General features: G+C 35.3%; 2 protein-coding genes across 2 annotated transcripts; both read left to right on the forward strand.

Annotated features, from left to right (window-relative positions):
• The first annotated feature begins 3,279 nt into the window (after positions 1-3,279).
• LOC108735358 (glycine-rich protein 23-like) lies at positions 3,280-4,131 on the forward strand. The gene has a single exon (XM_018467296.1). The coding sequence runs from the start codon at positions 3,280-3,282 to the stop codon at positions 4,129-4,131; it is 852 nt and encodes a 283-aa protein (XP_018322798.1).
• Positions 4,132-6,506: 2,375 nt separating this feature from the next.
• Positions 6,507-7,807, forward strand: LOC108735374 (cuticle protein 16.5-like). The gene is made up of 2 exons (XM_018467310.2): positions 6,507-6,593; positions 7,475-7,807. The coding sequence occupies exons 1-2, from the start codon at positions 6,576-6,578 to the stop codon at positions 7,745-7,747; spliced, it is 291 nt and encodes a 96-aa protein (XP_018322812.1). The 5' UTR covers positions 6,507-6,575; the 3' UTR covers positions 7,748-7,807.
• The last annotated feature ends 10,410 nt before the right edge of the window (positions 7,808-18,217 follow it).

Below are 18,217 nucleotides of genomic sequence, written 5' to 3' on the forward strand. Positions count from 1 at the left end.
CACGTTAGCTTAATCGAATAAAACAATTCGAAGTGGTCTGTATTCTGTCGAAACTGCCAGACGCGGGTCGCGATTTCGATCTTTTTGGATCTCATCAGCGCGTCGCAGGCAGCTCCGACAGAACACAGACCAACTTTTAGCTGTTGTCTTAACAGTGTGTTTCAGAAAATACTACAAACGGCACAGTGAGCGCCATCTGTAGCACGATGCTACATTTTAGGATTACGTATTTGGCGCTCACTGTGCCGTTTGTAGTATTTTCTGAAACGCACTGTTAAGACAGCAGGTAAAAGTTGGTCTGTGTTCTGTCGGCGCTGCCTGCGACGCGCTGATGAGATCCAAAAAGATCGAAATCGCGATCCGCGTCTGGCAGTTTCGACAGAATACAGACCACTTCGAATTATTTTGTTCGATTAGGCTAACGTGCCTATCACGTTGAGGTTAGCTGCGCCGGGATTCGTTTTCAGCAAGTAGATATCCACACAAGTGGACCTTGTTGAAAAATACGTAATCCTGGAATGTAGCATCGTGCTGCAGATGGCGTTCACTGTGCCGTTTGTAGTATTTTCTGAATAGTTTTGTTAGTTTTGTATTTGCAGTATCTTCACTTTTCCGTGGTCTACATCTGCTAATTGGTAGCATAGAAATTAACCCAGCTATACGTCTGTTCTGTGAATTTCTGTTTTCTAATAAGTTGAATTTTCTTACAATATTATTTTTTTCGACATCGTTCAAATTTTGAAAACAACGGCTTTTACAGTTACACGGATTCCCTGTTTCAAACGTATGGTTTCGGGCATGTTTGTCAACATCTCTTACACGACCACAAGATTTTCTCTTTCGTGATTTACTAAGGAAGTGTAACAATGGCATAGAGTCGCTATCACTACTAGACATGTTAATAATATTCTTACTTCCGACCTTAATAACGACCAAATATGCACTGCAAGCTTGAACACGATTAGAATTAGACTAAAAATTGACAAAGAATTAAAAGAAATAGATCGACTTGGATTGGCAGTCGGACTTGGATCAGTTATTCATAAATTGGGAGGACTTAGATCGCTATTTCATTGTACGCCTATTTTCCCACGCCATTATAAGGGACTTGGATCGGTTTTTCAATGGTTTACTGTAGACGAAATGAAATTCCCATGCTTAATTACCATTTGGTGTAATAATCCTGATTTTCGATATTTTTGAGTTAGATCGTTTTTCCCGTGTACTCTTCAATTACCTAACATAGTAAACTACTGTTAACTCGTTGTTGACGTACAATAATATCGGGTTGTTCGGAAAGTCGTTTAGTTTTTTTTTGTGGAAATGAAGGACAGTTTTCGTATAATAAACAAATACTTTATTAAATTATATATTGACCGTTCTGGTCCAACACCTTTTGCCATCTTTCTGGTAGTAGCATAATTCCACGCTCATAAAATTTTTGGTCTTTGCTGGCAAAAAACTGATCGAGGAGGTTTTTGACCTCCTCATTTGAGGTGAAGGTTTTACCGTCTAAAAAATTTTGGAGTGACCGGAACAAATAATAATCCGATGGTGCCAGGTCTGGAGAATATGGTGGGTGTAGCATTGTATCCCATTCAAGCTGTAAAAGCTTTTGGCGAGTGACCAAACTTGTGTGAGGTCTCGCGTTGTCTTGGTGAAACACTACACCTTTCCTGTTGATTAGTTCTGACCTTTTCTGTTGAAGTGCATCATTCAGTTTGTCCAGCTGATGACAGTAGACTTCCGAATTAATCGTTGTGTTATCCGGTAAAAGCTAAAAAAAAACGATTCCTTTAAAATCCCACCAAACAGACAGCATCACCTTTTTTTGGTGAATATCGGCTTTGGAAATGGTTTGAGCCGGTTCATCTTTTTTGCTCCATGACCTCTTGCGTTTGACGTTGTTGTATACAACCCATTTTTCGTCCCCAGTGATGATGCGCTTCAAAAACGGATCATTTTCGTGACGTTTGAGAAGCGAATCGCAGACGTCAATGCGGCGACACAGATTTCTCTCTGTGAGAACATGGGGAACCCATACATCGAGCTTCGAGGATAATCCCAGGCCTTTCAAGTGGTCATAAACTGTTGAATTTGATAAATTTAACCTCAATCCGATCTCACGTGTTGTTATTCGCCGGTTCACATCAACTAATGCCTTTATCGCGTCTTTATCAGCTTCAACCGGCCTTCCCGAACGTGGTGCATCTTCGACATCAAAATTGCCGGATCGAAATTTAGCGAACCAGTTCTGGCACTGGCGTACTGTCAACACACCTTCTCCATACACATCAGTCAATTTCTTTCTGGCTTGAACAGCATTTTTACCCTTTCTGTAGTAAAACAGTAAGATATGTCGAAAATGCTGCTTATCGCTCTCCATATTTAAAAGGGCACCAACCAAAAACTACTGCATAGAATTAATTGGAACGAAATGACTTTCCGAACAACCCTATACATTAGTTAACTGCGATATATCCAACCGTTTGATTACTTGCTGACATATGCATACTTACATGCATTCAAATATACTAATACAAAATAGGCATATAGTGATTCCTTCTTAATACAAGACTATGGAACAGCTTAAAATTTATTTAAATCTAATGAAATGGCAAAAAGAAAAACTATAATTAAATAATTAGAGTAGACAGAAGAAGCAGGAATAAAACCTGCAATCCCGTGTCTATCCCGAAAGACATTACATATTAATTTTAATGATACAAATTGAGCTAGGTCTACAAATTAGAAAATTATACCGAAAATGCAACTTTAGCCAAATCCAGGAACTAGCGATTAGTAAATTTTTATTATTATAAATTTATTAACGCCTAAACGTGCTTTAGTAGTTCTCGAAATATTCATAATATCATATTGTATTGTCAGTAACAAAATATCTTCAAGAACAACTTAATCGCACGTTAATAACGTAATTTTTTAATAAACATGGCAAAATGAAGTTCAGCTTAGCATTTTCTGATGAATACACCGTTTTTAACCATAACATATTGCGCGACATTTTAAAGGACATATTCGTACAATATCGCGATACGTGAGCAATCAATCATTTGCTGATGTACGAATTTCTCAAAACAATCATAAAATAATGTTTGCATAATCTGATTTCGAAGGTTCCGTCTTTTGTCGTATGCACATTTACAAAAATATTAATAAAAAATATAATATTTGGATCGAGTATAAAAGAGAGTACCAACATTGAGAAAGCATAGTCACCTGAACCGTCTTCAAGTGTAGAATTACAATCCAACAACAAAAATGTACTCCACCGTTTTATCTGTTTTCGCAGTTCAACTATTCGCTCAAAGTTTAGCCACTATTGCAGGCCCAGGAGTTGGTATTGGAGCTGGTCTCTCAGGAGTAAATGCTTTCGGTATTGGAAATGCATTGTTGGGTAATGGAATCATTGGAGCTGGTTTACCTGGTGTCGTAAACGCAGAAGTTACTTCAGTTAATGGACTTGGTGCTCTCCCAGGAGTAAATGCTTTTGGTGTTGGAAATGGATTGTTGGGTAATGGAATCATTGGAGCTGGTTTACCTGGTGTCATAAACGCAGAAGTTACTTCAGTTAATGGAATTGGTGCTCTCCCAGGAGTAAATGCTTTTGGTTTTGGAAATGGATTGTTGGGTAATGGAATCATTGGAGCTGGCTTACCTGGTGTCGTAAATGCAGAAGTTACTTCAGTTAATGGACTTGGTGGTTTTGGTTTTGGTAGTGGAATCCTTGGAAACGGTTTAGGAGGAATACTTCCACCATGTTCATCTGTAGCCGGCCTAGGTTTGGCCAATGGACTCGTCGGAGTTGGTGCTCCAGGTATCGTGTCCACCGAAGTTACTTCACTTAATGGACTTGGTGCTTATCCAGGATTAGCTGGATTAGGTCTTGGCAATGGAATCCTTGGAGCTGAATTCACTTCAATCAATGGACTTGGTCCTTTCCCAGGAGTAGGTTTGGGTTTGGGTAATGGATTGGTTGGAACTGGTTTCGGTTTTGGTAATGGAATCCTTGGAAGCGGATTAGGTTTTGGCACTGGACTCGGTGGATTGACAAACATTGAAGTTAGTGGTCCCCTTGGAGTTGGATTTGGAGTTGGTCCATTCGGATTGTAATAATTAATTGAACTGATCAGTAACAACTACCTCTGTAATCCACAGTTTTAATGACTGTTGCATAAATTAATAAAAAAATCTAATATTAATGTACCTTTTCATTTCATTTGTAGAATTGCATTAGTCAATTCATATTGCAGAAGGTGCCCCATCATCCTACCTCTGCTTTCGTTATTGACTTCCACAGTGCCCTCCTACTATTTCTATATATTTTTATCTGCGCTATTTTCATCATAGACCTATTATCCCAGGCAAATTAGCAGAAAAGCAACCATTTTATGTAAAAGTTTGGATGAGACCTGATTTATTGAGACCAATAAAAGTATCTTACCTAAACATCGAATTTACAAACAAATGGTCACAAACAACGTTAAACAATGAAATAATATGATTGTTATAATTCGGCAGAATAGAAGTAAACTTCCTATATGTTATCTGTGAGCATAGATCATAACGGATCAAAAATTAGCATTTGCTAGCATTACGAAATCAATATTTTTTTTATTAACAAATTAAAGGGCTTCTATTCCCAAAATCTCCTTGCAATAGTAGCCGGATGTCTATCTTAAAAGTGGACACGAAAGAAATCGCTTTTTCGCGATAAATCTTTAATTATTGAAGAAAATTTATCACTGAAAAATCGGACCCCCTTATCATTATTGAAGAAGTGATTCATCTAAACACGTTCTGCGGGAAAAGCGTGGTATATGTAAACTCAACTGACATGGTATAACAAAACGCAACTGACAGCTAAACGTAATGTTGTCTATGGTTAAGTACCTATGGTGTTTTATTTATAGTCAGATTTACCTGAAATTTGGCTTTTCATATAAAATTAGTGATACACATACCTATTTCAACATTTTACAAAATTCTACCTCTAGGAAAGCTGAAAGGAGTTTGTAAAGATTGCATGTTTGTTTTTGGTCCGATTTACTTGAAACTGGTTAAAAAATTCAATCTCTGTTGGGTGGGACGTGTGGTGAAGAGGAGTTGCAATGTTTAAATGGAACACATACTATTTGTGGTCAGATTTACTTGAAAATTTAATTTCTGAAAGACCTATCTCGACATTTTGAAAAATTCAACCTCCAAATGAGAGTAAAAAGGCGTTGCAATTATTGTTTGGGACACACTTTATTTGTGGTTGATTTTACTTGAAACTTCGTACATATGCTATTTGATATTATGACTCAAATAAAAAGAGGTTGCAACGTTTCCATGGGGTATATTTTATTTGTACTCGGATTTACTCGAAGGTTGCTCATTGTTAAAATTAAGCAAATACTTACAAAATAATTCAAAGTGGTCTGTATTTTGTCGAAACTGCCAGACGCGGATCGCGATTTCAATCTTTTTGGATCTCATCGGCGCGTCACAGGCAGCTCCGACAGAACACAGACCAACCTTTACGTGCTGTCTTAACAGCGCGTTTTTGAAAATACCACAAATGGCGTGGTGAGCGCCATCTGTAGTACGATGCTACATTTGGGGATTACGTATGCTCCAACAAGGTCCATTTAAAAATACGGGATTAGTTTCAGCAAGTAGATATCCATATTTTTAAATGGACCTTGTTGGAGCATACATAATCCTCAGATGTAGCATCGTACTACAGATGGCGCTCACCACGCCATTTGTGTTATTTTCGAAGCAAATACGTGTTTTAGCGATATTTAAAAATCAACCCTTAAGGATCAAATGTTGTTGTTGCGTTTATACTTGAAATCTAAGATGGCGACATTACATAAAATTAAAACGTTGTAAGGGTGCATTGGGAGTTAAAAGGTTTAATAGAGAAAGAATATTAATTTCTGCGAGCGAAGCTAGTTGTTTATAAATAAAATAAAATTCCTTACACTTGTATGTCGGCGTGCAATTTTTATGATGTAGGTCTAGTCCAAATTTTTCCACCGAAAAGCCTAATTTGTTTGGACTATGTAACTTCACATCTCGAGCACTTGTAACTTTCTTCGTCGCGCTGAACGTCCACGTTTTGCATCCGTACAGAGGCGCGGCTCTAAACAGACACATTTTTCATATTTCTAAATTAACTATTTCCGAGCATAGCAATGATTCATTTTGTTAATATATAGGTAATTTATTTGGTTCTTTATTAATAATAAATCGTGTAGATTATTACAAAGAAGATACGTCAACAAATTATGCACTGGGGCAAATGTAGGGCAGCAGTAATTTCATTGTACTCTGTTCACCTATGTAGACATATTATATCATTTCTCATTATTATTCTCGACATAACTATTATAAATAGCTTGTGTATAGAATATTGTAACTGATGGCACAACTCTACACAATTTATTCGTTTTAGGAATCACCCTCCTTCAGTAAATAGTTACATTATAAAAGCTATAGGTGTCCCCAACTAAATATTCATTGTCTATAGCACAGTTGAAGTGAAACATTCAAACATTACCAACAAAATGAGTATTAAAGTTGTGGTAAGTAAATATTTTCTAAAGATATAAAATTTTAACTGTTGCAATAGTGTTTTGAATGAACATTCAATTTTTTATTTTGAGAAAGAACGGCATCATCTTTTTATAAATAACACGTGGTATAGTAAGTAATATAAGACCAATAAATACAATTTGAAGCCTTTGAGGGGTGCTACGTTTTGTCAAAAATATCTTGAGAATATGGTTAGTTTCGGACAGTTTGTATTAGTGCGATATAGAAAAATTCCGTCAAAAAAGTGTGTAAATTGTACGTTCGGTAGACATTTTGCCTTCATCATCATCATCATCAGGTCGTCAGTCTTGAGTTTCGTTGGACACGCAACTCTACTTTTTTCTATCCTAAACTAATCTTCCTTAACTATTTGTGAATAGTAATCTAATCCAGATCTACTTCTACTCCTTTTAGCTCCTGTTTCTGTTTCTCACCTGTTGACTTCCATAGAGCCCTCTGTTCTTCTACTCTTTCTAATACCTCCTCATTTCGAACCTTTTCTATCCACGGTATCCTCAACCTGTAACACCACATTTAGGAAGCTTCTAACTTTTTCATTTCTACCTCGTCTACGTTTCGCACCCATTAGCGTAGTGCTCCTGTTTTGACTTTCGAATTTCTAAATTAACCGTTCGTGAGCACAGAAGTGGTTTCTTTTTGTTAACGGCGTGTCGACCCTGCGCTATTCTTACTTGTACTTATAATAACATAGGTATGTGTTATTCTGTAAACATTTGCCTCAAAATCCAATGATGTTAAACTGTAAAAATTACTCATACCCGTGTTAAATAAATAAGCAACAATAATGTTCTTTACGGAATATAAGGGAATGATTTTATTATATGATTATAATATCTATATATTTTTTTAGATTACGTTTGCCCTTATCGCAATAACATCATGTTATGGAAGCCTAGTGCCTGCAGCTGCACCATTAGCTTATGGAATTGCCCCATATGCTAGCTCATATTCGGCCAGTTATGTCAATCACGCAATCGCTGCCCCCTATTTTGCAGCGCCAGCTGCACCATATCTTGCTGCTCCAGCTGCACCCTACCTTGCTGCTCCAGCTGCCCCCTACCTTGCTGCTCCAGCTGCTCCACTGATAGCTCGTGCTGCTCCTTATGCTTATTTAGGAAAATAATGTAACGTAAAGCAATATCACTGTAAAAATGTATAAAATTGGTGAATAGATTTTAATAAGTTCTGAAAATCAGTAAATTCTTTTACTTGGAGATACCTGTCATTAATTATCTGCAGTATTATTTTTGTCTTTCGAAGTAGAACTGGACCAATGAGACGTGACCCGTCACATTGTAATGCCTACAGGTTAGCGACGCAACGGAAGTGTTATAACGGAAATTAAATAGTAAATTTTTGCGAAAGTGGAAACGCAAGCGGATGCGGAAGCGGAAGTGCAGTGATTTTAGGTGACTAATTAATGCCGTGCGCCCTTTTCGCGAATATTTTGTTGCAAATTTTGCATTTAGTGCTTGTATAGTTAATATCAACAAAATAATCCCAAATGGAACTTCTTTTTGTCTTCAAAATCGCACTTTTAACTTAAAATTGACACTACTCAGGAGCGGAAAGTGCTGGACATTTGTAAATTAAAACAGGAAATTAATAAAAAGAATCGGTTGTCTGTAAAGTCGGTTTACTGACGATAGTTGAACGTGACAACGTCATAAGAAAATACTGATGGAATGGTTTCATTTTTCANACTTTTTTCAGAAAAGCATTTTCTATTTTATTTAGAATACCTTTCCAAACATATTTTCTGTTTGTAAAACGCAAAATACATTTTTGGGGTTAAAGATTTTGATAGTATTACCGATCAAACATTATATACAAAGATGAATAAAAGCTGCTCACATTGGCCATTGAAGGTATTAGAAGCTTGAAAAGAGAACAAAGATACATTGCATTAATGTCTTCTAATTCTTTAACTGAAGAGAGCCCAAAAGAAATTCTAAACTCCTTGGAAATTGATAATCTAAAATATTAGATTGATATTGTTTTCCCGATTCAATGTCATGGTCCATGGAATTTTGAAGTTCCAAATTAATATGAGCACCTGCCAAATCACCACTTATCGTATATTTAGAAAGGAGCTACGAAATTCTATGAATTACTACAAAACAGCCCGCAAAACAATATCAAATTGATATTCGCCAGCTGTGTAAAACAGAAAATAAAGATCTTGTGGTGTGCAAATAAATGCGTATAATATAAAATTCTTAGAAGAACTACAAACTATGGATTCCATTTCTTGCTCAGAGCGAGGTAACGCCGCATGAGTCATGTTTTTTCGTGCGTGCAGCCGGCTCCATCGAATTATAAGACGTTATCACGTCAAAAATAAAATTTGGAAAATTTCAATATACGAATTACTAGGAAATATATTAAGGCCCTAAACTGCAGAGCGACAATATTATTATTAACAAAATTTTGCCGGCCATAACTCTGCATTGCCGCTAATACTTCGTAAAAATAAACGGTTGATAATAATTCCTGCACAACATCCAGCTTTCCAACGAGCAATTCTGTTTAAATTATGTTTTGAAAACGGTCAAGTTCAAGCAACAGATACAAGTAATAAATTTTTACGGTTTATTTTATTATTCCGATAAACTGTTTTTCGAACAGATGAGAAATAAGATTTTGTTAAGTTCCGATAAGCTTCCGTTACAAAAATGCGGAACCAGATGCGGATGTGAAAATGTGTGCGGAACTTCCGTAGTTGCGGAAGCGGAAGTAGAGGTCTGTTGCAGCACTACTAGATACGATAGCTCTTCTGTGTTAAGGTAAATCATTTATGATCTTCTTCAAGCTAAGAATTCGACGCGCACTAACCGGTCCAGCTGTAATTTTCATGATCAATATATTGGACGACTAAATAAATAAAATAAAAACACATAAAGTTAGAGAAAATTGTGTGCTCCCAATGGCCAACCCCTCGTGCATTTCGATATTTCTCCCGAGCGTGAGCGACATCCTCTTCTAACCGAACGCGGTTCTTGTTTATTATCTGCGCCGCAAGTGAAAAGGTCAGGGCCCACCTCTCAATGGTTCAGCTGTAGGTACCTAGTGTTATTTGGAAATGACATAGTGGGTGACATAAAACACATTTTAAGAGGCCTATCCTAAACTATCCACTGAACAGGAGGAGCTATATCAAAATATTTTCAAAAAGAATCCCATCATTTCTCATATAGCTGAGGGGTCTGTAACTTTATTCCAAATTTTATCTTAATGGAAATACCTATTTACGTAGTTGGATGAAAGGAAATGGAAGAATAATACTTAATAAAATTTACTAAAAGTTCGGTATTTGTTAAAAACTCTTTATTAAGTTACTGTTCTGCATTAAGATCCAGAATTCATCGAACGTCATGGTTTAATCTAGATTTCTATATACGATTCGCAAAAAAGGGACTGATAAGGAATTTCCACTATACCCTTCGGCTTCGCACTAAAGTGCAGGTTGGAGGGACTGCCTGCCTGCTAGCGTTAGTAGATGCAGAGACCAACACGCAAAAGTTTTCTTATTTTTTTCTTAGATCCAACAAAATAGTGAAGAAAGAGGATGGTTCCTATCAGATCTTCTAAGGAGCCTAGGATAGGTTTTTCCTGTCTGTTCTTATATAACAGTCATTTGAAGCTGCTGTATTATATTAATAAGGAACAATTTACGTTGATACTCGGAAGCGCTGCATGAAATTACTACTTAACTCCTATTTTCAATTCTAATATATCTCTGGCTAGACCTTCATGCCTGAGAAGGTGTCCTACCAACCTATCTCACCTGTTTCTTATTAACTTCCATAGAGTCCTCTGTTCTCCTATTCTTTTTTATACCTCTTCATTTCTAACCTTCTCTATCCACGGTATCCTCATCATTCGCCTGTAGCACCACATTTCAAACGCTTCTAACCTTTTCTTTTCCGCCGTTTCCTTCGTCTATGTTTCGCATCCGTACAGCGCCGCGCTCCAAACATACACCTTTAACAACCTTTTTCGAATTTATAAATTAACCGTTCACGAGTATAGTTTCGTCTCCTATCTTTATATTTGTTCTTTCCCTACTTTTCCTTTCCTTGCATACCAGTATTTTTGTTTTACTTTTGTTTATTTTCATACAGTACTGTTTTGTCAACACCGCTTCCATTTTATTCAAAGCTATCTCTAACTCTTCCTTGATAGGTGACAGGGTGCATTCCTGTCTGACTCCCTTCCTAATATTTACATCTCTGCGTTGCAGCCTCAGCTCTATAACTGCCTGCAAAATAGATACATTATGAAAAATGAAAACAAGTGTTTGATGATTAGCCTTTCCTTTACTATGTAGAACCCCCGTTCTACTATATACTAAGTACCTATATAAAATGAATGACCATTCTACAGATATAAACGCCAAAAAAGGTGTCTGCCGAAAAGGACGCTGCTTCTATTGATCTAGCATTTAATGGTTTTGCTCCAGTTTCGTGATGTGCGAGTTAATTCCATTTCGCTTTGGGCACGCCTCTAGTTTTGTCTTGATCTCATTTGTCAAGGTTTTGTCTGTTAAGTGTATTCATCGACATCCGCTACATGCGAATATTTTATATACGTTGCATATTTTGATTGCATAAATGTAAAATATGCAACTTAAATGTTCATTGTCCACATTGCGATGGATTAGTGACCGATCGAACTACCATTATCGTCATTATTAATTTTATCCGATTAAAGTTAAATGTTTGCACGGATGAACAATTGAAATTGTCTGGCATAAATCTTAATTGTAGACAAAGCATTTTTAAATTGGCAGCTATGTAACCACAGAACACATGAGTTATTATTCATAATTAATCATGCATAAATTAGTTGAGCCCCTCCAAATTTGAATGACGGATACCGTTATCGATGTTCCATAGCATTGACATCATAATTTTCGCGACATCTTCAAATAATAACTCAATAAATAAAATATATAAATAAAATGCGAATTAATTCAGTATACTTTTCATCATTAGGTAAGCAGGCACATGATTCAGTACCCGATCATATGGATTTAATGTGAGTGTTGTCGCTGCAACAGGCAAGTGATGCGAACAGAGATGTGATTCTTCTGAAATACTTGCATTCAAAATGCAAATGCAAAATAAAAAATACCTACCAATTTTTATCTTGCATTTGAATACTTTTTTCAGAAAAGCATTTTCTATTTTATTTAGAATACCTTTCCAAACATATTTTCTGTTTGTAAAACGCAAAATACATTTTTGGGGTTAAAGATTTTGATAGTATTACCGATCAAACATTATATACAAAGATGAATAAAAGCTGCTCACATTGGCCATTGAAGGTATTAGAAGCTTGAAAAGAGAACAAAGATACATTGCATTAATGTCTTCTAATTCTTTAACTGAAGAGAGCCCAAAAGAAATTCTAAACTCCTTGGAAATTGATAATCTAAAATATTAGATTGATATTGTTTTCCCGATTCAATGTCATGGTCCATGGAATTTTGAAGTTCCAAATTAATATGAGCACCTGCCAAATCACCACTTATCGTATATTTAGAAAGGAGCTACGAAATTCTATGAATTACTACAAAACAGCCCGCAAAACAATATCAAATTGATATTCGCCAGCTGTGTAAAACAGAAAATAAAGATCTTGTGGTGTGCAAATAAATGCGTATAATATAAAATTCTTAGAAGAACTACAAACTATGGATTCCATTTCTTGCTCTTATTACTGTCTAGAAAAACTCAAATATTTAAAAAATAAACATATGCCTGCAATGTTTTCTTAAAAAATACTTTATACTTAAGTAAATGTAGAAAATTAAAAAGGTAGGTACTACAAAAAAATATTTATTCGAAAAAAGTAGGTATTTTGAAAATACGTATTTTACAATTAGCATTTAAAATAGAAAAGGGAAATCTATTTTGTATTTTCCATTTGAAATAAGAAATCAAAAAAGCATTTGCATTTTTTATTTAAATACTTTTAAAAAAACATTTGACACATCCTATTTCTGTCTATTTTATTTTAAAGTTCGAATGAATAGGTTTTTGTTTCTTCCTCAAAAAGCATATGTTAAAATATTAAATAGCTGTAAACAGTGAAATCAGCTTTGTTACTAATTGTAGGTTCGTTAACGCTTTAGAAGGTTATTGATAAATAAATACCTACTGTTCTTCTTTTAATGTTTGTACAAATAATGTAAAATAACTAGAAGGAAAGAAAAGGAAGGCATTTATCAAAACAATGCAAAAATTACTTGTTAGAACAATAAGAACCAATGATTTCCAACTATGTAGTCTACAGAGAAGGTTAGACGTACAATGAGTAGTAGAAGTTACGTGTACTAATTATTTATTAATTACACGGAATAATATAATGGTAAATTGAATCTTATGTAAAGCAAGTTGCGCACGCGCTGCAAATTTTTTAAATGCCTAATGTTTATCTCCATGGTTTGTTTACTTCGCCGATTTTCCTGTTTGACCAACTCGACTTTGACATTTTGACTTGGTTCTTGCTCTCGCCTTCATTTGGCTGTTGTACAACCGGAATCGCCATAATTACACGCAGTGAATCGCCACCTAGTGAGTATTTGCTGTTCCTAAACTATTTCCTGCGTTAAACAAGAACTTACTAAAGCCAGAAAAGCATTTAATTTTATCAAAACTAAATGCTCACTGTAAATCTTTAATCGTCACTATTTTATCAATACATATATTAACTATATTATTTTTTTTTTATTTTCAAAATCAAGAACCACCTTATATAATATTACTAATTGATATTTTTGGTATTTCTTTGAATAAATTTTCATTGGAGTTTTTAAAAAGTCGAATTGCAATCAAACCCCTTATTTCTGTTACTTTATTAAAACGATTACCACCCTCAAGGACCATTTTACAGCTTCTGGCATTACAGGTTGCATAAATATCTGTAATTAAGAACTTTTCAATACATCGCCATCTAGTGGGTATTTACTGTTACTAAACTATTTCATGCGTTAGACAAGGACTTACTAAGCCAGAAGCATTAAATTTTATCAAAACTAAAAACTGACTATAAGTCTTTAACCGTCACTATTTTGTCAATACATATAAGTATTTGCTATATTATTTTATTTTGATTTTTAAAATCAAGAACCACGTTATATAATATTACTAATTGAAATTATTCGTGTTTCTTAGCATGCAAGTGTTAATTTTCATTGGAGTTTACTATCCATTTAAAAAAATCCCTCATTTTTGTTTTTTTATTAAAACGCCTTCCACTCTCAAGGACCATTTTTCAGCTTCTGGAATTGCATTTTACATAAATGTTTGTAATTAGGAACTTTTCAATAGGTTTCGATGAAGTAATTGCTACTTTATCCGGCATCGTTTGACGAAAATACGTGGAACTACTACCCGATCGATTCCAAGAATTTATTTGTAAACAAGGAACCCTCGTACTAATTATATATTTGTGCAAAATGCCAGAATAACAACAACAGACCAATGTTTACTTTTTTTGGATTTTTTTTCACGTTAAGCGCCAATAAGAAGCGAACCATCAAAAAACAGAAAATTAGTATGTAATGTCTGCCAGCTTTAGGATCTTAGACTTTTTAAAATCGATATTTGTATGGCATAAGTTTAGATTAGAAATCATCACTGATATACAAGGTTTGTCCGAAAAGTATCTGACCTACCTCCATATCTCCGCGCTTGCGTTGTTTTTCGTTATCGGGCGAACGGCATCTTTCAAAGTAGTCCCCATTTGATTGAATAACATGCTCTCAGCGGTGTTTCCACTTTCTTAATCACTCCTGAAAGTCAGTTTTTGAAATAATATTGTGTGTCCTAGTCGCATTATATTCAACCGTCTTTTTGTCGATGAACCGGTGTCCTTTAAGCGGTTTTTCAAATTCGGAAACTGCCAAGAGTCACAGGGGGTTATGTCGGGACTGTATGGAGGTTGGCAAAGCAGTGTAATATTGTGCTTGGTTGAAAACAGCTGCATAAAACTCAATGAGTGCTCTGGCGGATTATCGCAATGGAGAAGCCAGCCACTGCTTGACCAAAAATGAGACCGATTTCTTCTTAATTGTAAGACCCCGAGATAAAAATGTTCAGTCTCTCAAAGTCTCTTCATCGAGTCTTTCTGGTTTCGCCGAGAGAGACTGTCGAGAGACTGTCAAAAAAACCGTTTAGCGTCTCTGAACAAGAGACTCGAGTCGCTCATAGAGAGATCCCTATTTCGTATCCAGTCTCTGAACGAGAGACTCATATCTCTCAATAAGTGGTGTCTCGATAGACATGGTTAAAATTTCAACATATTTCAAAGATCCCAGTCTTTCTACGAGAGACTCGAGTCTCTCAATTCTTTAGTTTTATTCATTCAAGTCTCTCATACAGAGACTGTGAGAGGTCCATAAAAAACACCTAAGCAATAACTGAGAGACTGTGAGAGACGGTCTCAGAGACGCTGGAAAACTCTGAAAGACTCTGAGAGCCTGAAAATTTTTGTCTAGGTAGCTGTCGGTGTATATTCGTAGCGCACAACACCTTCATGATCAAAAGGAAAAAAGCAATCAGAATTAATTTGATATTACTCTGACTTTTATGCGCTTTTTTCGGCCGTGATTCGAACGAGAGCTTCCACTGTGAAGATTGTTGTTTTGTTTTGTCGAGTTTGAAACTAAGTTTGATCTTTCAGTCATTTTTTACAATAATAAAATCGAACAAACGCAAGAAAGGCTTTGTAAAGAAATGCACTCTGTGAATGAACTATACGTCCCCTGTAAGTGTTAGCGAGCAATCGATATGTTCGTGACGTTTTACTGTTGACGTTCGCAAAGGTCGGTCGAACACTCTGGCGCGAAGATGTAATAGCAGGTCGGTCGAGTACTTTTCGGACAGACCTCGTATGTACATATGTCTCACACAATCATGAATTACAACAAAAAATAAAAACTTAAGACGAACTTCTGCACAATAACTCAAAAATTTTAATTTTCGTTTTGTAAACGGTCACATTTTTATATAGTTTTCTCTGGCCGCTATTCAGAGATTTCCTGGTCAGGTCACAAATAGATGTTTACATGAGTAAAATCAGACCTATTTTCATATATCTATACATACGCATAAAAATCATAACTATGTACATATGTATATCTATACCTGCATGTACGCCTTTTGTTACTATTTACTCGATGTACATGCATATAATAAGTGCATTTGCATATAATACTGGCATAATCAATAATTCCCACTGTTCCATTGAATTTAACCAATTTAATGTTAGGTAACCTGTCCTAAACATTAAATAAAATATACGCAAATACTATCATAATGATCCCTAAACAATTACCTTCTATGTACAAATTCATATGCAGATCTTCGTATTAACAGCAGCGTGTGTCCGTACATGTAATGTGCAATGGATAAGTAGGTTGTTGTAAACTGATAGTGACAACCAAGTACGATTGACGATTATGCAATCTCATTACGTCTTTGAATATTAACGGTTAATTGGTGAATATTATGAAATTGTTGTACGTCCGGGATTTACAATTAGTTCTTTATAAAGTTGTCATATCATATTCATATAATACAGATTTACACTTTTTAGCTCCGACACATCTATTAATTAAGTAGCTCATTACATTTAGCTTCAAAGGTATTGTTTAATCTTTAAAGGAAATAAAAGAGACATAGCATTCAAAGCTTTATTGAAATTACATATGATGTATTTCGAATTATGACTTTGACTTTTTTGTTGGATGTATTGACGCTGAATTCTTTCTTTATAACGACGAAACTGGGAATCAAATCTTTTGTTAGAGGAAAAACAATTAATTTTTTTTAGTTAGTAAAACTTTTTACTGTAATCTCATAGCTGTTTGTAGCTCCAACAAACGAAAGGAAAAATACAATATGGCGATGGAACAATAAAAATTGGTCACTATAACAGTATTGCCTGCATTTACGATACTAGACTGTTTGATGGAAAATATGGAAATGAAGGTGCATTAAGGAAACTGAAGGATCTCAATTTCAAAACGGGAGGACTTCAAAGTCCAATCTTCAAAGAATGACAATATTTTGTTTTCTAAATTACACTTCTTTCTTCCATAGCAAAATAAGACAGTAAGCACTTATACATATTTGAACTTCTGTAAATGTACATAATGGTCCATTATTTTCTTTCTTGTTCAAAATATTCTTAAAGGTTAAGATAAATTGGCGACATTGTGACAAAATTGCGATTTTATTGATTATTGCGAACAAGAGCCGCGGGAATAATCAATGAGTACAGACGACTGCAGAAGCCAACAAAGACATGACACATAAGCTGAATGACACATACATATCCACATAACAAAAGAATTTCGAGAGCTTACCAGAAAAATGATGAACTATTAAGACAATTCGATGACAATAGCTGACTAGTGAAATATTACAGGTAGTTGATACAAGAGCAGATGAAATAAATATAGCAAATATAATGTGAATATAGAGTAATATATACTCAATGTGAAATAAATAAACACTTATAAATAGTGTGAAATGAATATTGCACTAATTTAAGCAGATGCGTAGTCAGGCCGAACTAAGACATCAAACAAATACGGTTTGCAAGACTCTTTAACACTGTTACCCAATATTCATAAATTTGTGATAATCTTAATTAATCAGATGATAAAATGTAATTGCGCCTTTTTTTATTATTTGAGTAATATTTGCAACCGAAATATCAAGCACGGTTGTCTTTAAAAGATAATACTGTAAAATTGAAGGCCTTGAGGGAAATAAATAGTAAGCCATTCTCAGTTTTAAGTTATTTCATGTTTTATATTTTGAGCAAATCCTGAAATCGCAGTTATTAAACTTATACACAAAACTACTTTTGTAGTACTATATTTATGCATAAATATATGAAAATATGGAAACAAAACGAACACATCTCACTAGGTAACAAAGAACTAATCAGCATTGATAAAAATTTGTGGCTTATTGCCTTTTCTATTTTAAAAATTAATTACCATCATAAGGTCATCAGTCCTAAGACTGGTTGGACACGCACCTCCACTTTTTCCCATCCTGAGCTAATCTTTGCAGCTTCCTAGAACTAGAATAACCCATATCCTTAACTGTTTGTGAACAGTCATCTAATATAGGTCTACCACTACTCCACCTAACTCCTGTTTCTGCCTTTAATATGTCCCTGACTAGACCTTCATGTCTAAGAAGGTGTTCTACCAACCTATCTCGCCTATTTCTTATTGACTTCCATAGAGTTCTCTGTTTTCTTATTCTTTCTAATATCTCTCTCTCTCATTTCTAACCTTCTCTATCCACGGTTTCCTCATCAGTCGCCTGTAGCTCCTCATTTCGAACGCTTCTAACCTTTTTTCCGCCGTGCCCACCGTCCATGTTTCCCATCCGTACAGGGCCGCGCTTCAAACATACACTTTTAACAATCTTTTTCGAATTTCTAAATTAATCGTTCCCGAATATAGAAGTAACTTCTTGTTATTGAAGGGGACTCGATCCTGCGTTATCCTCTGCTTTATATCCCTACTACTCCTTCCATCCTGACTTTTCTGACTACCTAG

Source organism: Agrilus planipennis, unplaced genomic scaffold, assembly GCF_000699045.2.
Source record: "Agrilus planipennis isolate EAB-ADULT unplaced genomic scaffold, Apla_2.0 scaffold27, whole genome shotgun sequence".
NCBI lineage: Eukaryota > Metazoa > Arthropoda > Insecta > Coleoptera > Buprestidae > Agrilus > Agrilus planipennis.

Coding starts and splice junctions, on each gene's coding strand:
- LOC108735358 (XM_018467296.1), top strand. CDS start 3,280: ATGTACTCCACCGTTTTATCTGTTTTCGCAGTTCAACTATTCGCTCAA.